At 43.1% G+C, this 23,788-nt stretch overlaps 1 protein-coding gene across 1 annotated transcript in view; it reads right to left on the bottom strand.

The window, feature by feature from the left end:
• KCNK12 (potassium channel, subfamily K, member 12) overlaps positions 1-15,914 on the bottom strand; it is an 82,241-nt gene extending 66,327 nt beyond the window's left edge. The window contains exon 1 of the mRNA XM_006839431.1: positions 15,502-15,914. Coding sequence (XP_006839494.1) covers positions 15,502-15,892 — 391 coding nt within the window. The 5' untranslated portion in view covers positions 15,893-15,914. The remainder of the gene's footprint in view (positions 1-15,501) is intronic.
• Positions 15,915-23,788: the final 7,874 nt, after the last annotated feature.

Here is a 23,788-nt window from a genome sequence, read left to right on the forward strand (position 1 = left end):
AATGTTTTAAGTCCTCTTCACTTTCAGCAAGCAAGGTTGTATCATCTGCATATTGCAGGTTGTTAATGAGTCTTCCTCCAATCCTGATGCCACATTTTTTTTTTTTCATGTAACCCAGCTTCTTGGATTATTTGCTCAGCATACAGGTTGAATAAATATGGTGAAAGAATACAACCCTGTTGCACACCTTTCTTAATTTTAAACAACTCGTCTGTCAGTTTGTCATATTGTGAGTTGCTATGATTCTGGAAGTTATGCCACAAGTATTTTAAATACCAGCAGGGTCACCCATGGTGGACAGGTTTCAGATGAGCTTCCAGTTAAAGACAGACTAGGAAGAAGGAGTGACGAACTACTTCCGAATATTTAGTCACTGAAAAAATTATGAGTAGCAGAGAAACACTGTCAGATATAGTGCCAGAAAATGAGCCCCTCAGGTTGGAAGATGCTCAAAATGCGACTGGGGAAGAGCTGCCTCCTCAAAGTAGAGTTGGCCATGATGACACGAATGGAGTAAAGCCAGTGGGAGAAAAGCTCACGGGACCTTCATTTGCTGATGGGGCACAACTCAAAATGAAGAGAAACAGCTGTAAACTTCCATTAATAATCAGAACATATAATGTACAATGTATGAATTTAGGAAAATTAGAAATTGTCAAAAATGAAATGGAACGTATCAACATCAATATCTTAGGCATTAGTGAACTAAAATGGACTGGTGTTGGCCATTTTGAATCTGACAACCACATAGCTTACTATGCTGGGAATGACAAATTGAAGAGGGATGGTATTGCATTCACTGTCAAAAAGAACATATCCAGATCAGTCATGAGATACAACGCTGTCTGTGATAGGATAATATCCATGTGCCTACAGGGAAGACCAGTTATTCAAATTTATGCACCAACCATTAAAGCCAGTGAAGATGAAACAGAAGCATTCTTACTAACTTCTTCAATCTGAAATTGATCAAATATGCAATCAAAATGTATTAATCATAAGTGGTTATTGGAATGCAAAGGTTAGGATGAAAGATGAAGGATCAGTAGTTGGAAAATATGGCCTTGGTGACAGAAATGATGCTGGAGATTGCCTGATAGAATTCTGCAAAATCAATGATTTGTTCATTTCAAATACCTTCTTTAGACAACATAAGAGATGATTATACACATGGACCTCCCCAGAAGGAATACATAGAAATCAAATTGACTACATCAGCGGAAAGAGATGATGGAAAAGAACACATTAGAAGGTTCAAAAAGTAAATAAGTATAGTTTTATCGTTGTAGATATATTGATACATGTTAACTTTGTTGTTGTTGTTGTTGTTGCTAAGTGCCATCAAGTTGGTTCTGACTTATAGCAACCATGTATAGGGTTTCCAAGGAGCGGCTGGTGAGCTTGAACTGCTGATTTTGTGGCTCAAACTGACCTTTCGGCCCAGTGCCACATGTTAGCCAAGCTTATGAAAAATGTTTTTGTTGTTATAATTAACTACAGGAATATTTTTATAAAAAATAATAAATTTCTGCTGAAACACTACACAAAAATTGATAGTCATTCTAATATTATTCCCTCTGACAGTGACACTTGATGGGGTCCACACAGCCTGTACCCTGTAATCACGCCACTGGATAGAGCTAGGTCTAGGCTCCAAGTTCACTGCCAGTGGTTTTCTGATCCTGGCTCTTCCATGTGGTCTGTGGGCCAGCAGCATGGGCATCACTACATGTTTGTAAGAGATGCAGACTTTCAGGCCCCACCCCAGAACCTGCATTCTCACAAGGACCGCTACTAAGTCAGAAGGACATGGTAATTTGAGAAGCATTGCTCTATGCTACCTTCATTTCCTGGTCTGTAATATCTATTACCGTGAGTACCCAGACATGGAAAAACTTGAAGCTCCATCTCTAGTTCACCTGAGGCTAAGTCCTCTGGGATTTGGGGGTAGCAGAGGGAGTGAGTCCTCCAGAGTTGGATCCTTCACAAGGACCGGGCACACCACTCACCTCTGACCTGGTAATGAGCTGGGATCATAGCCTTGAGCTGACAGGTACCTAAATCCAGGGAGGAAGTGACACACACAGGTCTAGAAGCATCCTCCACCATAGCCACTGGATGCTTGGAAGGGAATCCCCAGAGAAAGAAGTTGGCTTGACAGTTGACTTGGGAACAGCACAGCTTAGGATAGAACTTCCTGTGATCAGAACCTGAGAGACAGCCATGTTCACATCCCAGGGCTGACAGGGTAAAGGCTAAGGGGTTGCAATTCCCCTTCTACTTTTCATTTATACCTACCCTTTATATGATATAGACAACTGGCTCTTCTGAATTCCATAGATAGTGCTATCCTTCAAATTCTTCCACTGCCCCTCCTTCTTTAATAGCTTGTTGTCCCTAAGCACCCCCACCCCACCCCACTCCCCCACCACTGCTCTTCTTCCCTACACAGAAATTTTGCCATTGTCCCAAATAATGACCAGAGGCTGAGTCTCTGCCCAGTACACCCACTTCAGGCTCTACAAACACACAGGCTTTCTGGCTGACAGTTCGTGCCCCAGCTCTGGATCCTGGGAATCTGTGGAAATAGGCAGGAATAAAGAAAGAACGAGTACCCACTTGACTTAACCTTGATGGCTTGATAATCAGAACTTGACTAAAGGAAGTTAAAAAAAAAAAAAAGTAGAAGAACAAGCAATTTTTGATAAAGGAAACACGGGTAAATTGCTACAATTCGATGAACTTGACCTATACTCATGGAGGTAGTAACTTTAAATACCAACAGAAAGGGACGGAGTCTTCACATTAAGTAGCAATGCTATCCCCTCTGTACACAGAGGTAGATAGGGATGAGCAACTTAGACATTGGCTACCTAAAATGTTGTTGTTAAGTGCTGTCGAGTCGGTTCCGACCCATAGCGACCCTGAACAGGGTTTCCAAGGCTGTAAATCTTTAAGGGAGCAGAAAGCCTCATCTTTCTCCTGTGGAGCAGCTGGTAGTTTCGAACTGCTGACCTTGCGCTTCACAGCCCGATTTGTAACCACTACACTACCAGAGCTAATAAGAGGGGACGATAAAAGCACTAAGTGACTGGCTTAAAAGGTTCCAAGGGGGAGTTTAGAGTGTGTGGGGGAAGATAGAGTCCCCACTGAATAGTTTTCGTCTTGTCTAGATGGGTCTGGTTAAAAGAGATGGGAATAGTATTCTTATGATTCAATAGTGATTAATTGTTATCATGACTAATTGTGACTGTCACAATTGTAAAGGTAGAGGTTTTGTAACAAAAACAGGGGAGTAGTTAATCTTCCATTCCAGAGACAAAGGACCCTAGGGCCATCAAGGGAGAAGAGCACAGGCAGAATGTGAGAACTTATCCAGAGATGCAGCTGACAACTGAGATGGAGGCAGAGATGGGGACATGGAGAGAGGGAGCGGCTGAGGACACTAGATTCATGGAAATAGAGGGACTAAATGCTGGTGGCTAGGAGACAGACTTGCAGAATGTGCCCTTTGGTGGTGTAATATGTCTGAGTGTTTTAAAAAAAAAAGCTAAAGTGAATAGAGAAAAATACTGTTAACTGATGGTGCAGTGAGGGGATTATAATCATTATAATAAAACAAGGTAAATGATTTGTTGATTGTAAAATTGATGATCTGCTCTGTAAACTTTCACTCAATCCACAATAAAAACCTTAAAAAAACAAAACAAAAACTAGAAGGCTTGGGCGTGACTATAGGAATAGACTGATGACCCAGATCCTCTGAATCTGAGCCAGCCAAACACAGGCAAGGAGAGCCCCACTTCAGTTGATGGGAGTGGAGTCAGTTACTGAAACTCTAACTTCAAACATGGCCCCAAGGTTACCGTGTTGCCAGTGTCAACTAGAGTAGGAATTTTCAAGGGCAAGATTTCTCTAAGTCACTCCACTTACTTTGCTTGCTCCTTAGGTGCCCTCACCATTATCTCCACAAGTTCTTCCCTTTTCTCCTTTGTTGTTGTTAAATGCCATCCAGTTGGTTCCAACTCATGGTCACCTTGTATAAGGTTTCTGAGGAGTGGTAGTGAATTTGAACTACCAACCTTGTGGTTCAAACCGACCTTGTGGTCCAGTGCATTAGCTCACAGCGCCACACCAGGACTCCTTTATGTAGAGCTGAGTACTCATCCCTGATAGGAAGTCTAAGAGAACCATGCCTGGACCTGGTAACTGTATCTGTCCCACAATTAGAGCAGTGTGCAAGTGTGTGTGTGTGTTGTGTAGGGATATCTATCTGCCTCTCTGTCTATCTGTATCTGTCTGTCTATCTGCCACTGACCGTATTCAGTAAACTCCTTCAGGAAGGGTAAGAACGCAAACCCTGAGGTCAAGGAAGTCCACACCGGGAGGAAGAGAAGGATTGAGTCTGGGTGAGCTCCAGCTCTCAGCTAATGTCCTTCTGAACTGTTGTCTGACCTTGGTCAAGCGCTTCACTTCTCTGAGGAATTAGCTATCTTCAGGTTAGTCTTGGAGGAGCTCTAGAATTCCCCATGGAAGTCTTTGGGCAAGGCTTTGCCACATCTTCAATTACACTAGTTCTGCTGCTATCTGTTTTCTAAGGTGGTATGTTGATTTTTGTTGACAAAAGGGTCTAAGTGCTGGGAAGGCCAAGAAATTTCTATGTTCTGCTTTGTCATATAAGGTCAGTATTAGTGGAAATTGATCTAACAATACCTAACAACAACAACATTCCCGAATACCAGAAAGATGTTTACCTGTAACTATGTAAAGGCACATTTGTTTGAGTGAATCATGAAAAGAACTATGGATATGCAAATAACGCAGATTTTAGAACACTTAATTGGATTCATGGGGAACTTGTACACAGACCAACAGGCAGTCATTAGAACAGAACGTGTGGATATTGAATAGTTTAAAATTATTGAAAATGAGTGTCAGGGCTGTATCCTTTCACCATACTTATTCAATCTGTATGTTGAGTAAATAATCTGACAAACTGGATTATATGAAGAAGAATATGGCAACAAGATTGTAGGAAGGCACATGAAAAGCCTGCAGTATGCAGGTAACACCTTACTTGTTGAAAACAAGAGGACTTGAAGTGCTTACTGAAGAAGACCAAAGACTACAGCCTTCAGTATGGATTGTTGTTATTGTTGTTACGTGTCGTGGAGTCGGTTCTGATTTATAGTGACACTGTACAGGGTTTCCGAGGCTGTAAATCTTTACGGGATCAGAAAGCTTCATCTTTCTCCCGCGGAACAGCTGGTAGTTTCAAACTGCTTACCTTGCATTTCACAGCCTGATTCATAACCACTATGCTACCAGAGCTCCTTTCAGTATGGATTAGTTGGTGCTAAAATCCCCACAAAAGGACCCAGAAACAACATCATGATATGTAGAGGAAAGATTGAAGTTGTCAAGGATTTAATTTTACTTGGATCCACAATCAACACCCATTGAATCAGGAATCAGGAAATCAAATGATATATTTTATTTGGCAATACTGCTGCAAAAGTTCTCTTTTGAGGACCAAGATGTGTCTGATTCCAGCCACAATATTTCCAATAGTCTCATATGTATGCATGTGAAAGCTGCCAATGAATAAGAAGACCAAAGAAGAATTGATGCATTTGATTTTTAGTTTTGGCAGATAATATTGAATTTACTGTGGACTATCAGAAGAAGGAACGACTCTGTGTTGGGAACAAGTACAGTCAGAATGCTCTTTGGAAGTGAGGATGGTGTGAAGCTTCATCTCATGTGCTTTTGACAAGTTATTAGGAAGGACCAGTTCTTGGAGAAGGACTTTATACTTCTAAAGCCCAAAAGAGAAAGACCCTCAATAAGATGAACTAACACCATGGCTGCAACAATGGGCTCCAATATTGGGAGGATGGCACAGGATTGGGCAGTCTGTGCTCTTTGTACATAGGGATGCTATGAGTTGGAACCTACTGGACAGCACTGAACAATAACATCTCTGATTCATTTGGTGCAATTCTAGGCCATCCCAGGCTGAGTGAAAGAATGCTGTCTCTCAGATGCCCTGGCTCAGGAACTGACGACCATCTGCCGAAGCACAGGGAACAGGCATGAAGAGGGTATAGGTACCCACCTCTCTGGCCTCAGTTTTTGTTGGCTTGACAGCTGCTCCCATCTGTTTCTCCTTCCTATCATTCTCTAAACTTCTCAAGGAAGCAGCTCTCATTAAAGAAAGGAATGCTGAAAACGCTGAAGCCATAGTTACATTTGGGAGGCAGTTTAGCCCCTGGGACTATGTGTAATTCTGACAGAAACCAAGTAGACTTGTGGCCTGTTTCCATGGAACAATGAGCTGGGTAACTGTCAAATCTCTGCTAAGTTTTGTAGAGGCAGAGGTTCAGCCTCTACAAAACTCCAAAGAGGTTAGTCCAAGAGCCATAAAGACAACCATATCCTTTAACTCAGCAATTCCATCACTGGAAATTCACCCCAAGGAGATATTACAGAAGAAGGAAAATGCTATACGCATCAAGATGATCACTGTGTTACTCAACATAGCCCAAATTGGAAACCCCCCAGATACCTGGCAACCAAACCCAAACCCAACCAAATCATGAGTCAGTTCCAACTCATGGTGAATTCATGTGTGTCATGTCTGTGACCTTTTGGAAGCAGATTGCCAGGACTCTCTTCCAAGGCACCTCTAGGTTGATTCAAACCACCAACCTTTCAGTTAGTAGCTGAATGCTTAAATGTTTGCACCACCCAGGAACTCCTATTCATCAACAGGTGTAAAAAATGACAGAACATTCACTCAATAAAATAGTATACATCCATTAAAATTAGAATACAGACCCCTGATGGTGCAGTAGTTAAAGTGCTCTGTTGCTAATCCAAAGGCAGTGGTTTGAACCCACTAACTGAGCCACAGAAGAAAGATGTGGCAACCTGATTCCGTAAAGTTGACTTAAGTTATACAGTCTTGGATACCATATGGATCACTCTGAGTTGGAACTGATTTGATGGCAACAGGCTGAAAATTAGCATGGGATGGCTATGAAGAAGCACGGAAGCAACACTGATGATAAAATGTTAACGAAAGAGAAGTAGCTGAGCCCAAATCATTTCCTTTTGCAAGGGCAACGGAGAAATGAAAGAGTTGTGCTGAGGCTGTGATATTATGATATTACTCATTTGATAATTATTACTGAGTATTTTGTATGTGCCAGGTCCACTGCCGAGTGGTGAGAATGGAGTAGTGAATGCAACATACATTTCTTGTTCTCCACCTAGAGCTTCAAATCTAATGATGTAGTGTTTTCTAAGTGTCCTTCAACATTGTGTATTTCAATACAAAATAGGTGATGACATAAATGGGTAAGTGCTCCTCACTTTCAGGATAACAGATTTCCCTCCGGGTATCAGAATCTTTGCAGCTAGATCACATATATGTCAGAAGAAAACCAGTAAGTAACTGTTAGTGACATTTCAGTCTTAGAATGTCTTAGTTTCTCTTGTAGCAAAAACATTTTTAAAAAATCCATTAAAAAGGGGATGGGGGATGTTAGGACTTGTTACTAATCTTGTGGCTGAATAATTAAGTGTGCCTAATTCTGAAAGTAGCGAGTTAAATTATGCAGTGCCAAAAGTGACAACTCTTATACCTACACCATTCCTTCTATAACTGCATGATTTTAGCTTTGTAGCTAAAATACACTGCCAGAGAACCTAATGAAGGGAAGCAAAAAATATTTCTGTTTATATCAAGATGCCATTTGAGGAAGACTGTTAAATATGTTCCTCTTCCCTATGTGTAAATCTGACAGCAGTTGCATAATTAGAACCCCAATGGAGAGTTTCCTTTTAATCTTTTCAAAGCAAACCAATAAAACATCCTTTAGGGTGTGAAATGATGGATTAACACGCTCTTTGTATTGTTTTGAATATCTGTGAGCTGGAGCATTACCTCTAAGAATATTGCTTAGTTGTAAAAGAACACAAGTCACCATCGTTAGCTTTTGTTGTTTAGTTGTCTTTGGGTCAAATCCAACTCATGTGAGCCCCATGTATACAGAGAAGAGTTGCATTCCATAGGGTTTTCATGGCTGTAACCTTTCAGAAGCAGATCACCAGACTGTCTTCTGAGGTGCCTCTTGTTGTTGTTAAGTGCCGTTGAGTCATTTCTGACCCATAGCGACCCTGTGTAGGGTTTCCAAGGAGCAGCTGGTGAGCTTGAAACGCCAACTTTGCAGTTCAAACTGACTTTGCAGTATGGCGCATAAACCCACAGAAGTGCCTCTGGGTGGGTTCAAATCACCAACCTTTCGGGTAGTAGTTAAGTACTTAGCTGTTTGTATGACCCAGGGACCTGGTTTCAGGGTCTTTATCTTTAGGAGTTCATCTAATCACAGGAGGCATAGATAATGGTGTGGCAAAGGCCACACAGGCATCTTCATGAATTGTGCTTATCTCAGATGTTGGTTAAATGGAAGAATGAATAAATGGATGCATACACATTAAAACAAACTTGATTTCAACCTTGATGTCACATAGCATAAATGGAAGAATTAGTAATTACCCAGGATTTCATTTCAATGTAAGCAATCATATGAATAATTTAGATCACAAAGTGGGGATTTTCATTTTGCTTGAACTATTCAGATTGACTTTTTGCAGCCTCAACCATTGCTGAATAATCACTGGCTAATTTCCCCACTGAGTCTGTGCTGTGTGGACACATGTGTGTATATACATAATTGCAACCTACCTAACTCTAGATACAGGGCCCCATTCAAGCCAAATGTTAAGACAAATATTCCACTTTATCATGATGCTCCATCTAACCGTGAATATACACAGACACATTGGAGCTTTTCTCTGTACCCCACTCTAGCTCCACTATAGCTGAAGGTGAATTCCTGTCTCTTCTTCCCCTTCCCTAAACAAATACACACACACACACACACACACACACACACAAAATAGAATAGACAGCCGATAGCAAGCAGTTTCTGTCCTTGGACCAGAACTTAGCCATGAGTCAGAAGGTCTCCTAAACACTATGCCCCTGTTTCTGACCTTCATACTGGCTCTTGCTTGCCCAGCTGTGTAAGGCATGCCAGATGCTTCCAAGCTGTCTGACCACTAAGGTGTGTCTGAGCCTTCAAGCTTTTTCTGAATTTAGCAGTTGCTGGCCTCACCAGTAAACAATCCTCTTATCCAGTCCTGCCCAAGTGTCACACACACACACACACACATACGCACACATATACACATTCATACAGACATGTTATTACATGCTTCAGCACTGAAAAAGAAAGTGTCCAACAGTTATATTCATGAAACTAGTAAAATATACATTGCATAACTTGGATTCTGGACTTAGCTGGACCCTTAATTAACTGTACGAACTTGAATAAATTCGTTATCATATGGGATTAGGCTAAAGGTCCTTTCTTATTCTAACTAACTTTAATGACGATAGTGAAGATATGCCTCTAGCTGTCCATGTTGAAATATGCTTTAACCTCTGCTATGTAAAATACAATTTTATATTTCAACAAAATCGCCAGTTGTTGTTAAGTGCCGTCGAGTACATTCCAACCCATAGTGCAAAACATCACCAGGTCTTGCACCATCCTCCTAATTGCTGATATGCTTGAGCCCATTGTGTCTGCCACTGTGCCAATCATTCTTGTTGGGAGCCTCCCTCCTTTTTTGCTGAGCCTCCACTTTACCAATCATGATGTTCTTCTTCAGAGACTGGTCCCTCCTGATTGTTTGAAGTATGAGAGAGGAGTCGGCCCATCTTGTCTTCTAATGGGCATTCTAGTTGTACTTCTTCAAACACAGATTTGTTTATTTTTCTGGTAGCCCACAGTACCTTCAATATTTTTCTCTAACATCATAACTCAAATGCATCAATTCTACAGTCTTCCTTATTCATTATATAACTTTCTATATGAGGCTACCAAAAATTCCATGACTTACATCAGGTATTAGTCCTCAAACTGACATCTTGGCTCTTAAAGACTTTTAAAGAGGTCTTGTGCAACAGATTTGCCTAATGCAATATATCATTTGATTTCTTGACTACTGATTCTGTGAATATTGATGGCAAACTCAAGCAAAATGAAGTCTTTGTCAATTTCAATCTTTTCTCCACTTACAATTATGTTATTTATTGTTCAGTTGCTTTCTTTACATTAAAATGCAACCCATACTGAAGGCTGTGGTCTTTGATCTTCATTAGTATTTTAAGTTCTCTTCACTTTCAATAAGCAGAGTTGTATCATCTGTACATCACATGTTAATAAGTCTTCCTCCAATCCTGATGCCATGTTCTTCTTCATAGAATCCAGCTTCTGAAACTGTTTGCTCAGCATACAGATTTAACAAGTATAATGAACGAATACAACCCTGGCACACACATTTCTTAGTTTTAAACCATTCAATGACCCCTTGTTCTGTTCAAATGACTGCCTTTTGGTCTATGTACAGGTTCCTTATGAGCACAATTAAGTGTTCCATAATACTCATTCTCCACAAAGTGGTCCATAGTTTGTCATGGGTCACACAATCAAGAGCCTTTGCATAGTCCATAAAGCACAGGTAAACATCTTTCTGGTATTCTCTGCTTTCAGTCAAGTTCTGTCTAATGTCAGCAATGATATACCTGGTCCCATGTCCTCACATCTGAATCTAACTTGAACCTCTGGCAGTTCTCTGTCAATGTACTATTGCAGCCATTTAAAAATTATCTTCAGCAAAATTTTGCTTGCATGTGATATTAAGGATATTGTCCATTGATTTCCACATTCAGCTGGGTCACCTCTCTTTGGAATGGTCACAGATATGTATCTCTTCCAATCCGCTAACCAGGTAGTTGTTTTCCCAATTTCTTGGCATAGATGAGTGAGTACCACCAGCTACATCAGTTTGTTGAAAGATTTCAATTTGTATCCTATCAATGTTCTTTGTCAATGCCTTCAGTGCACCTTGAATTTCTTCTTCAGTACCATTGGATATTGATCATATGCTACCTCTTAAAACGGCTGAACATAGACCATTTCTTTTTGGTACAGTGACTGTGTATTTCTTCCATTTTATTTTGATGCTTTTTACATCATTCAATATTTTGCCCAAAGAATCCTCTAGTATTTAAAAATGAGACTTGATTTTTTTTCCTCAGTTCTTTCAGCTTGAGAAATGATGAGCATATTCTTCCCTTTTGGTTTTCTAATGTCAGATTTTTGCACATTTAAGTATAATATTTGACTATGTCTTCTCAAGCTGACCTTTGAAATTTTCTGGTTCAGCTCTTTTACCTCCGTATTGCTTCCATTTGTTTTAGCATCTCTATGCTGGAGAGCAAGTTTCATAGTTTCTTCTGACCATCCACTTTAGTGTTTATTTCTTGTCTTCTTAGTGACTTTTTGGTTTTTTCTTGTATGATGTTCTTGATGTCATTCCACAACTCTTCTAGTTTTAGATCATTAGTGTTTAATGCACCAAATCTGTTCTTGAAATGATCTCTAAATTCAGGTGGGATATGTTCAATGTCATATTTTGGCTTTTCTGGACTTGTTTTAAGTTTCTTGTTCTTCAGCTTGAACTTGCATGTGAACAACTGATGGTCTGTTCTAGTCTGACCCTGGCCTTGTTTTGACTGATGATATGGAGTTTTTCCACTATCTGAATGTATCAGTAATCCCTGGGGACTCTGGGCTCCCACTGACAGTCACTTCTGCTTGAAGTTCCTTTCTCACCTGGTTCCGAATGGAGTCCTGCATAGTGGGGCCCCAGCCACCAGGCTGCTTCTGCTCCAGCTGGGCCAGGGTCACAGCAGCTGCTATCTCGTCTTACTGGTGGGGCCTGGGCAGGACTGCTTGACGGCTGGCTGGCCTTGTCTCTGGGAGCCTTCTCCCCCAAGTCTGTGAGCTTCTGAACCGGTCCCACACTCTTGAACTTGATGTCAGCCTTGATTTCTTGGAAGAACTTCTTCATGGTGACCAGGGGCCCAGTGGATGTATCAGATGTAGTTAATTTGATTCCTGTGTATTCTTCCTGGTGAAGTCCATGTGTATAATCATCTTTTAGGTTGTTTAAAAAGGTATTTGCAATGAAGAAATCATTAGTTTTGCAAAATTCTATCATATATACCAAAATTCAACATAATGGCTCACATGCCATATTTATAGAATGAAAGAAGGAAAGGGTTTCTATATTAAAACATAGATGAATCATTTAGCTCTTCTACACAATGCAAACGGAGCCCTGCTATGGTACTGGGTTATGAGTTGGACGCTAACCACAAGGTGAGTAATTTGAATCTATTAGCCATTCAGTGGGCTAAAGATGAGGCTTTCTGCTCCCTTAAAGATTTACAGCCTCAGAAATCCTATACAGGGTTGCTATGAGTTGGAACCAACTTGGTAGCACACAACCACAACTACTATACAACACAAAGACCTGACAATCTAGTTCTGAAAAATCAACCATTGAAATCCCTAAAGAGAACAGTTCTACTCTGATGCACATGGGTTCACCATGAATTAGAATATTGACACCTACTGGTTGTTCGGTGGTGGTGTGCCATGGTGTCAGATCCGACTCAGAGCTAACCTATACAGGGTTTCTGAAACTGTAAATTTTTACAGGAATAGAAAGTCTCATCTTTCTACTATACTGGTTTATTACAACACACACAAAAAAATTTCTTATTTGATTAGGCAGCAATGGTGGCTGAAGTGAATTCCACAGTGCTGCATATGCAATTTGTTGTCTTCACTAGTCAAATGAAATGGAGTATGTGCTAGTTTTCCTCCTCGTTGGATGAGTTGGCAAAGAGAGTTCTAGCTGTCCATTTTGGACAGAGTTTTGGTTTTCTGAGATGTTGAATTCAAAATGCATCAATAATGATAATAATAATAATAATGAAAGACTAAAGGCATTAACGGGAAAGGAGCCATATAAGCAGAAAACAACTTCACACATATTTACTTACATCACATCCAAGTGCATTTTGCAAAGAGAAGTCTAAAACGACAATCAGCTATTTGAAGTTCAGCAGAATTTATCTGACAGAAGTGACCAATCTGAGCCATTGCCCAAGATCAGATAACTGGCAGAGACCTGCTACCTATGTGACTGTCTTGGCACTCCTGCAAAAGGCCAGTTCAACCCAGAGCTGTCCACAGACTGGCCTGCTCCATGAGTGCAGCTCCCTTCAGAGATGAATGTCTCCCTGCAACAGATTTTGGAAGCAATGTGCTAGGTCATTTGTACCATAGTCACACACTTGAGCGTAGCCCTCCCACATCCTATATCTGAAAACACAAATCAAGAAAGAGAAAATAGTTCCTTTCTGCTTGACTAAAGAACAGCCAAAGCTGCCAGTAGATTAAAGGATGGGACATGGAACAACATGCAAACATTCTGACTTGGTTTTGTGCAAAGACCTGGGGAAAGCTTTAGAAGCTGGGGCTGGACTCAGAATCACTGCCTCTAAAGAGACAGTGAACCAAGGATTAATGGGGGCTTGTCAGAGAACTCACCCCACTGGAATGGTACTGTCAAGGATAGACTCATGGTTTTTAGAGGAAGAGAACACTGCCAGCAGTTTCCCCTTTAGGCTGTGGGTTGCTTTAGGAAACCAGAGTATATCAGTGGGAGCAAAATGCTGTGCCTACCTATCTATACGTGCACAGGTGAGCCTGTAGGTAGAAGAAAGCAAAAGGGTGTGTTTACAAGAGGAACAGTACAAATCAATAATGAGCTATGAATGCATGATGTCATCCTCCAGAACTAAGCATTCTTAGTACTTTTAAAGCTCTTTAAAAAAAAACAAAAAAACCCTCTCGTTGCTATAGCAACTTGATGTAGCTCTTAAAAGGGGATTTTTTTTGCAAGGGGGTCATTTTATATCTTTAATCACCATAACAACATAATATAGCTTTTAAAGTATATTTTTATCCAATTTGTGTGTGCTCTGGAATTGTGCCATCATTGCTTTTTCTATTTAAAATGATCAGACCAAGCATGACACATGAAAAATCACTGAAGGAAAGGAAGCCCTTTTCAGACTATACATACACACTCAGAGAGACATCTCTAGTTGCTCATATTGTTCACATGGATGCAGCATTTCTCTCTGCCTCCAAATAGTCATTCACTGAATTACACAGGTCAGTTGGTCCAGGCCCCTATTTCTGAGCTGGCATATGAAAGAATTCTAGAACCTCCTCATGGGAGGGGTATCTATGAGATCCCTCATTTCTCAGCCAGCACAGTCAGCCCCCTCCTCCAACACTGCACCACCAAAAGACAGTTTCTTGAGGTGACTAGAGAGAGAGAGAGAGAGAGAGAGAGAGAGTTGGTGGTACACACAGTCTTGCCAGAGTGAAAAATTCTGTATTTCTTCTACACCTGTACAGGTGAGTAACTGGGGAGGTAGGTTGTGTTTCACATGACATTCGGGGTCCAGGTAAAGGTGAGGTGTGGGGAAATGGGAGAAAGAGAAGAGAAGAAAGAGGAGAGAAGCCGTGGGGCAAGAAGCAGTGGCAACTCTGGAATCTCTCTACAGGAGTGGAGCAGAGGTAGAAAGCTGGTGAGAAAAGGAGGAGTGGAAGGCTAGGAGTACTTACACAAGGTTTTTTGTGTGTAAAGTTGAAAAAAACACGAACTGCTTATAACAAAAACAGGGAGAAGAGGTGATGGAAACTTGGAGGGGGGATTGTCCCCCTCTAAGCTAACCCTTTGGTGTCACTATAGGTTGGAAACGATGGAGAGGAGACAAAAATACAAGGAAAAACGTGAAGAATTTGGAGGGAGGCTGAGAGTGGGTAATTGCAGAACAACAGCGGCTGAGGTCCTGGTCTCCAACTTTTCTTCTGGGAGTGGGATGTGGATTGTAGAAGAATAGGATGAAAAGGTGATCTAGGGAAAGGGATTCTGGAGGAAATGATAGTCCTTCCCAGGGTAAAAGCCCTAAGAGGACATTGAGAGGCAAAGGCTATGTGCTGGGAGAGATAAAGATAGGAAGGGAGAGAAAGAAGTGGAAGTAAAAACGGTGAGAGTGAAGGGAGAAAGGGTTTTCTAAATCATCACAGTGAGGAAATGAGGACCAGCGGGGAGTGGAAAACAGGAAGAAACCATCAGGCACTTGATGCATATTCTCACTAGTTCTCTTACAGAGAAAACTGAAGCTCAGAGAGGTTAGGTTATAGTGCTGGCAAGTGCTGGAGAGCAAAAGGCTCCAGGAGGTCGGCCTAGCGCGGGGTGAGGGCTCTCCCCAGTAGGCCAGTAATGCCAGGTGAGTCACCGCTGGGGTGCGCCGTACATGGTCTCTTTAGTCCCTTTCTGCACTGAAAACCAGAAAAGAGAAAAGAAGCAAGAGGAGGGAGTCTGGCAGAGAGGTTGAGGCAAAAGTAAGCTAGGGTGAGAAGAGGTCCGAGGGACGCTGACCCAGCTGTTAAGACACAGAGAAGAAAGAAATGCGCGGGACGCACCGCTCACCTATGGTTGACACCACGGTGCCCACGAAGTAGAAGGCGCCCGGGAAGTCCCATCGCGGGCGCAGCGCGTCGGCGCGGACGCCAGCTGCTAGCGCGGCCTCGTAGTGCCGGAGGAAGGCGCGCAGCTCCGGCTCCGCCACGCCGTGTGCCGCGCTGAAGTTGCGCAGCGTGGCGCCCCAGCGCGCCCGCGCCTCGGCCTCCCCGGGACTCTCGAGCGCAGAGAAGACTGTGGCTCCCGCCACCAGGTAGAGGCCTATGAGTGCCGCCAGTAGCACGAAACGGCCCGTGTCCTCGTTGAGGTGCGAGCGGCGGCAGCAGCAGCAGCAGCAGGAGGGGCGCGGCAGGCGGCGGCGGCTGCGGCGGGGCGGGGGCCGGGGGCTGCGGGAGGACATGGTCCAGAGCTCAGCCCCGTGGCCGGGGCGGCGCTCTGGGCCCGGGCCGCGACATCCCCCCCACGGGAGCAGGAGTGTGAGGATGGTGGCCAGGAGTTGGGGGCTGCCGCGGAGCCCCTCGTCACCTCCCCTAGAGTCCGCACAGCGGGCACCTTCGCCTCTTCGCCGGGCGATCAGGCTGCACTTGGGTCTGGGGGACCTGCAGGCGTCCGCACTGGGGCGTTCCTCTTCGCGCCCCGACGCCTCGCCGATTCCCGCGGCTCTTCACCGGCCGCCTTTGGGCACGGGGCTCCGCAGCTAGCCCCCTGCCGCCCTGTGGCCGGCGCCCGCAGGGCCCCGGGCCTCATACTCCTCTTCAGACAGGCCGCGGGCTGCTGGAGGGTCGGGTCGAGAAGCCCGGGCGCCTAGGACCGGGACGCGGCAGTAGGGTGCGGCGGGAGTCTCTGAAGGAGTCCCATGAGGCGGTCTCTGTTCCTTAGCTTCTTGGGGCAGGTTGCGCAGCCTGTCCTGCTCCAGTCCCCAGGGCTGAACTGGAGGTGTCGGCTTGGGAGCCTCAGAGCCGAGCGGAGTCCGGGAAAGCGCTCCTTTCTCAGCTCCAGCCCGAGAGCAGTCGGGCAAGGAGAGGCGGAGTCACCCGAGCCCGGGGCGGAGTGTTGGGGGGTGAGTAAGGAAGGCAGGGAGGGGGTGGGGAGTTGGGCTGGTGCGACGCCTCCCAGTCGCTCGGGCGGCACTAATACAAGAGACTAGAGCAGGTGTCCGGACTGCGGTACTTGCTACCACCCCGCCTGGGAACCCCGTTCGGACACCCGCCTTCACTTTGGCTTTGGAACCCCTTTCTTATTTCCAAAACGCCGCCAAACTTTGCTCAACTTGATGGTTCCCCGCGGTCTTGTGGGCTGCGGGCCTCACGGCGCGCACACCGTAAAACAGGGTCTTCTCGAGCTCCAGTCCGAAGTTTAAGTTCCCTCTCGGTCACTAGTTCACCTGGCATACAACCGCAGCGTCCGGATTAGGAGTATTCTTCTTGGAAAATTATCCCGCTTGGGAATGGGAGGGTATGCCTCGGGTCCAGGCGACTCCGGAACGAGGACGTCTCCTCCCCCTTCCAAGCGGGCGGCAGGCGTCAGCACCGCGGACAGCGCATCGGTGCCGCAGCCCGGGGGCGGGCGGCGCTAGAGCTCCGGAACCAACAGCGCGGGGTGAGGCTGTTCACTCCACTGTTTTTAGGCTCCCCAAATCCTCCTTTTCCTTTTCTACCTCTCGCGTGTCCCCCAAACCAGAGGCTGGGGCGGTCGCGGAAGCAGCGATCTGACAGGGCGGGGACGCTGCGGAATAAAGATAGGGGAGGAGATAAGGGAGGAGTCACACTGTAGTGGGAGATTCAGATGCCCGCGGAGGAGAAAGCGCTCAGGCCCGTCAGTTAGCCTGGTCTGCTCTCGCCTCTTCCGCTTCCTAATGTCGCCAGCCTGAGATCGGGGAAGCGTGGTTAAAGCGCTGGCTCCGGCGGTGTTGAGGAGGAGATGTGACTGAAACTCAATAGTGGGCTCCTATGAGGCAGGCACGGAGGGGGCTCGGGAACGTCCGGGAAAATTGTCCTCTCCCCCTGACTGTGCAGCCGGTGCTTCTCCGCCCGATGCTCACCTGCTTGTCAGGTGCCACAAAGTTCTGTGTTAAGGAGCAACCCTGGCACGGACGGAAAACTGTCAGCATCTCGGGGCCCTGATGATGATAATAAGATGCAGATGACAGAAAATAAATGATGGTGACTGTGAACTGTGTGACAAAATGCAGAGCTGCATCCCACAACCTCCAATACCGAGTTATCTGGTCTCCAAGAATAGAAAACACAGTGTCAGTTTCTCCCACTGGGCAGAGTGCCTAAGTGACCCGGAACAAACCTCTGCCACTCAGTAAGCATTGCACAGCTTCTAAACAGAACCCTCCAACCCTGTGCCAAGACACCTAAATTGGAAAGTGAGAGTAGGGGCTGTAGGGAGCTGCAGTAAAGCAGCGAGACTTCTGATTTAGGGCGTTTTATATATATATTCCAAATTTAGCAGTGCAATAACTTGTAAATAATGGAAATCAATGGACAAAGCCTTCTATGATATGGGGATTATTTATATATATATTCCAAATCAGAGTGCATCGGAGACCTGGATCTTTCTAGAAACATGCTAAAATTTACAGGTGGGAGCAACTGCAGCCCCTTTAGTGTTAAAGAGGGGAGATCTATGGAGAGACTCCACCACCAGAGGTAGAATTAGACATCCTGGCACTGGATGGCACATGACTAGCTTTACTGTAATCTTAGAATGGGACAGGGCGTCTCTGTGTCAGAGGGAGAAATCTGAGAAGCTGAGCTGTGGGAGCCTCATACAAACAAACTGTTGTCATTGTAGATGATTATTTTTGTTGTCAAAATGCACCTCAGCTGTTTGTTCTGCTTCCCTCCCTTCCTATTGTCTCTAGGATTTTGGCAGGTGTCTCTGAGACTCTGTCTCCGGCAGCAGCTTTACCACTACAAGCTCCTGCAGGCAGTAAGAACAGCCCAGTCATAGGTTGGATTCTACCAGGCAAGACAGCATTGGCAGAAGCCCTGAGAAGTATCAGTCCAAGAGTTGACTTTGGAGACTCCAGATGCAGTTGAAGGGCACTGCCAAACTTCTTGGCAACTGTCTGCCCAGACTTTGGGGCAGAAACACAGTGCTCTACTGCAGTGTTCTGTGCCTCTGATTCCTGGCCAGTTGGCCAAGGGCCTGCCTTGTCCTCCAACTTGTTACTCTAGCTTGATTAGCAGCAAACCCTTGGCATCAATCTTGATTCAGAATGACCTACCAATTTATGTAATAGGTAAATGATGAGTTCCCTGCACATGGGCACTGGCCCTTTGGGGAACTAGCCCCAAGATGAATGCAGCTTTTTTTTGTCCACTGAATCAGTATTTAAGTCACCATTTTCCAGCTGGTAATCTTCAAAGCCTGTACCTCAACCCTGAATTGCTGCAACAGCCTCCTACAACTGGGGTTTTGGTGTTTTAGAGGTCAGCTTGTGTAAGTCCATCCTACCTGTACTTGCCAGTCATTGCTGCGATCAAGACTACTTGATCTGATAATGTGGCTGACTTTCCTAGACCTTAGTTTATAATGGCTCCCCCCAAATTGTGAAATTTAGTCTTAAAAATTTAGACCTGAGGATGCCATTCAAAGCCCTTGATGTGATTCTCCCAAATAAGTCTAGCTTATTTTACAACCTCATGCTTGTCTTCCCACTACTCTATACTTAGCCTCGTCACCAGGCCTTTGCTTGTGCTGTGACCCTTCTGGAGTGCCATCTTCTGTCTTCTCTCCAGTTTTTTAAATATACAGATCAAGTCAGGTTGACCTTTGTCTCCCCATCTACCACCCCCAAAACTGTTCCTGTGTAGGACATTTTGATCCAATCACTTTGATTCCAATGTGCACTAAAAAACTTCAGACAAGATTACCTAAACAAATGCAGTCTCTTTCTTTCTCACTTCCTATTTCTCTCTGTATTATTATTATTATTATTTTTTTTAATGAAAGAAAACACAATGGCAGGAAAATTATTACTGTTGTTAGGTGCTGTCCAGTTGGTTCTGACTCAAAGGGACCCTATGCACAACAGAACAAAACACTCCAGTTCTGTGCCATCCTCACAACTGTTGTTAAATTTGAGTTCATTGTTGCTCCCACTTTGTCAATCCATCTTGCTGGGGATCTTCCTCTTTTTTGTTAACCCTCCACTTTTCTAAACATGATGTCCTTCTCTAGGGATTAGTCTCTCCTGATAATATGCCCAAAGTATTAGAGACAAAGTCTCGTCATCCTGGCATCTAAGGAGCATTATGGATAAATTTCTTCTAAGACAGATTTGTTTGTTCTATGGCAGTCCATGGTACTTTTAATATTCTTCTCCAACACTGTAACTCAAATGCTTCAATTCTTCTATGGTCTTTCTTATTCATTGTCCAACATCCACATGCATATGAGGCTATTGAAACTATCACACCCTAGTCCTCAAAATGATATCTTTGCTCTTGAATATTTTAAAGAGGCCTTTTGCAGCAGATTTGCCCAATGCAATACATTGTTTGATCTTTTGACTGCTGCTTCCGTGAATATTAATAGTTGATCCAAGCAAAATGAAGTCTTTGACAATTTCAATCTTTTCGCCACTCACCATGATGTTATTCATTGGTTCAGTTGTGAGCATTTTTGTTTTGTTTATATTGAGCGCAATCCATACTGCAGGCTGTACTGTTTGATCTTCAGTAGTAAGCATTTCAAGTCCTCTTTGTTTTCAGCACATTAGGTTGTGCTATCTGCATATCACAGGCTGTTCATGAGTCTTCCTCCAATCCTGACGTCATGTTCTCCTTCATATAATCCAGCTTCTCACATTATTTACTCAGCATACAGAACAAATAAGCATAATGAAAGAATACAACATCTTTCCTGATTTTAAACCATTCAGTGTTCCCTTGCTCTGTTCTAACAAGTGCCTCTTGGTTTATGTACAGGTTCCTTATGAGCACAATAAAACATGTGGAATACCCATTCTTCGCAATGTAATCCATAGTTTGTTATGATCAACACAGTTGAAAGCCTTTGCATAGTTAATAAAGCACAATAAAATACATCTTTCTGGTATTCTCTGCTTTCAGCCAAGATCCATCTGATGTCAGCAATGGTATCCATAGTTCCATATCCTCTTCTGAATCTGGCCTGAATTTCTGGCAGCTCCCTGCCAATGTACTGCTGCAACCAGTTTTGAATTATCTTCAGTAAAATTTTACTTACATGTGATATTAATGATATTGTTTGATGATTTCTACATTCCGTTGGGTCACTTCTCTTTGGAATGAGCACATATATGGATCTCTTCCAATATGTTGGCCAGGTAGCTGTCTTCATATTTCTTGAAACAGACTAGTGAGCACCTCCAGCACTGTATCAGTTTGTTGAAAACTTTCCATTTTTATTTGCTTAATTCCTACAGCCTTGTTGTTGTTGTTTTTCAATTTCTTCAGTGCTACTTGGATTTCTTCCTTTAAAACCAGACATTTTTTATCATATTGATCCTGAAGTGACTGAACATCAACCAGTTCTTTCTGGTACAGTGACTCTATGTAGTTCGTTCATTTTCTTTTAATGGGTCATTTAGTATTTTGCCCATGTTGTTGATGTTGTTAAGTGCCGTCGAGTCGATTCTGACTCATAGCGACCCTGTATGGGTTTCTAAGGAGCAGCAGGTGAGTTTGAACCACTGACCAGTGTTTTATGCCACAGTGTCACACCAGGACTTCATTTTGCCCATAGAATCCTTCAATATCACAACCATTCTTCTGTCAGTTTGTCATACTGTGGTGGCTTGTGATTTATTGTGATGCTGGAAGCTATGCTACCAGTATTTTAAATACCAGCAGGGTCATCCATGGTAAATAGTTTCAGTGGAACTTCCAGACTAAGACAGACTAGAAAGCAGGAGAGGCAGACCACTTCTGAATGGCCAGCTCTGTAAATCTTATGAACAGCAGTGGCAGGAAAATTAGGTATGCTCAACTGCAAACAATTGCCATCCTCACTCATACGTATATGTCAAAGACAACTGAAAACATATGACCACACAAAATGTACACACGAATGTTCATAGCAGCATTGTTTATAATAGCCCCAAATTTGTAAACAATCTGTTATGTTCATTAAATGGGCTTCCTACAATGAAGAACTTGGCAATAAAGAGAAATGAATTACTGAGACATGCTGCAGCATGAAGGAATCTTGAAAATATTATGCCAAGCAAAAGAAGCCAATAACAGAAGACCACGTGTTGCATGATTCATTTGTGTGAAATATTCAGAATAGGTAAATTCATAAAAACAGAAAGTAGATTAGTACTTATTTAGGAGTAGGAGGTTGAGGGGAATGGAAAGTGGTTGCTAGTGAGTATGGGGGTTCATTTTGTGGTGATGCAGATGTCCTAAAATTGACTGTGGTGATAGTCATACAAATCTGAATATACTCAAGAGCATTGAATTGTACACCTTAAACAAGTGAACTACATAGTTGTGCATTATATATCAAGAAAACTGTTTAAAACACAACAAATGGAACTAACTGATCAAATATTCATTGAAAAAAATATAAATAGAAAAGAATTTATACCAAAGAAAATGTTTTTTTTCAAATAATTTCTATTAAAAATGGGGAAAATGAGAAACAATTTAGCTGTTTTGTAGAGGAAGTTATTATGAAATTAAATTTAAATAAAATCATTTACTCCAGAAAATTCATTCTCTTAAAAATTAATCCATTGGTAAAACTCTGATGAAAAATTCTGCATTCAAAGTAGCAGTTTCAAAATGTCCTGGTTGCCTCCAAACCTCTTTGATCTTCTTGTTCTCAGAATTATGCTAATACTCATTGTCTGCATTACTCATTGGCAATTAGTGTGTAACCAGATAATTCTTTTTTTAATCTGAAAAAACTGATCATCTCTGTGCTGTGAAGGGTCACTTGAGTGCCTTCTTAATTGTACAAATGCAGCAGTTTCCTCCCCCATTATCCTGGAATTAGGGCTTCACGAAACCTTTTGTGTTTTGAATCATTTGGCAAAAGCATCCTGATACCATGTTTCACAGAACTGTCTAGGGAGAAGTGAACCACTTTCACCCAGGGCCTTCTGGGAGGAAAGGGGAAGAAATCTGATCTGGTTTCCCTGAATTTGAGGTCAGGGAGCCTCACTGGGGAAAGGTATAAGAGAAGTCATCTGCAGAATAGAGGCTAGGAGGCTGCTGAATAAAGAAAGATGGGAGAGAAGTAGGAAGAAAAGTCCTTGAAATGAAGTTATTCTGAAGAAAGGGGAGTCTGCAGGAGGCTTAGGTTCAGACAAGGTTCTAAGTGCTTTGGTGTCACAGGAAGTAACTTTTCCTGGAGGATTTATAGGCCCATCTTCTGGGAATTATGTGGGATTTGGAGACAAGGATTAAGCATGGGTATGTCACATGAGAGGAAGGTAGCCTTGGTGCCCAGGTGTCACCTTGTGGTAAAGTGCATCTGAGCAATGGAGAACAAGCAGTACTGTGAATGGTGCTTATCTGATCATTGGAGTTCTGCTGTGGTGCTGTAGGATAAGCATTGGACTACTAACCGCAAGGTAGGCTATTCAAACCTACTAGTCGCTCTTTGGAAATCCTCCACAGGGCCACTATGAGTCCGAACAAACTCGATGGCACTTAACAACAATAACCCTAATCATATAATATCTCTCCTCCTGCTAGTTTTGGGCTTAGTTTGCTTTTTTTTCTTTGGGCTTAGTTTTTCTTTCTTTTTTCTTTTGCTTATTCCTTTTTAATGTAAGTATTCATGGCTATAAATTTCCATTCAAGCATTTTGGTATATTGTGTTTTTGTTTTCATTCATTTTAAAGCATTTTCTAAGTTCCCTTGTGATTTCTTCCTTGATTCATTAGTTGTTTAAGAGTGTTTTATTTAATTGCCACATATTTGCAAATATTCCAATTTTACTCCTTTTTTTTTTTATTCCACTATGGTTGCAGAAAATACTTTGTATGATTCTACTATTTTTAAATTTATTGAGTCTGGTTTTGTGGCCTATTTCCTATCCTAGATAATGTTCCATGTGGACTTGAGAAGATGGGTGTGCTGCTGTTATTGGGTTAAAGTGTTATATGTGTGTGTGTGTGTATTTCTATTTTCCACCTCCTGAGGAAGCGCCATATTGCTTTCCAGAGAGGTTGGACCATTTTGCAGTCCTACCAACAATGCAGGAGTGTCCCAGTCTCTCCACATCCCCGCCAGCATTTATTGTCCTCAGCTTTTTTGATTTTTGCTGTTATTGCTGGTGTGAGATG

Source organism: Chrysochloris asiatica, unplaced genomic scaffold (genome assembly GCF_000296735.1).
Source record: "Chrysochloris asiatica unplaced genomic scaffold, ChrAsi1.0 scaffold00024, whole genome shotgun sequence".
Classification (NCBI taxonomy): domain Eukaryota; kingdom Metazoa; phylum Chordata; class Mammalia; order Afrosoricida; family Chrysochloridae; genus Chrysochloris; species Chrysochloris asiatica.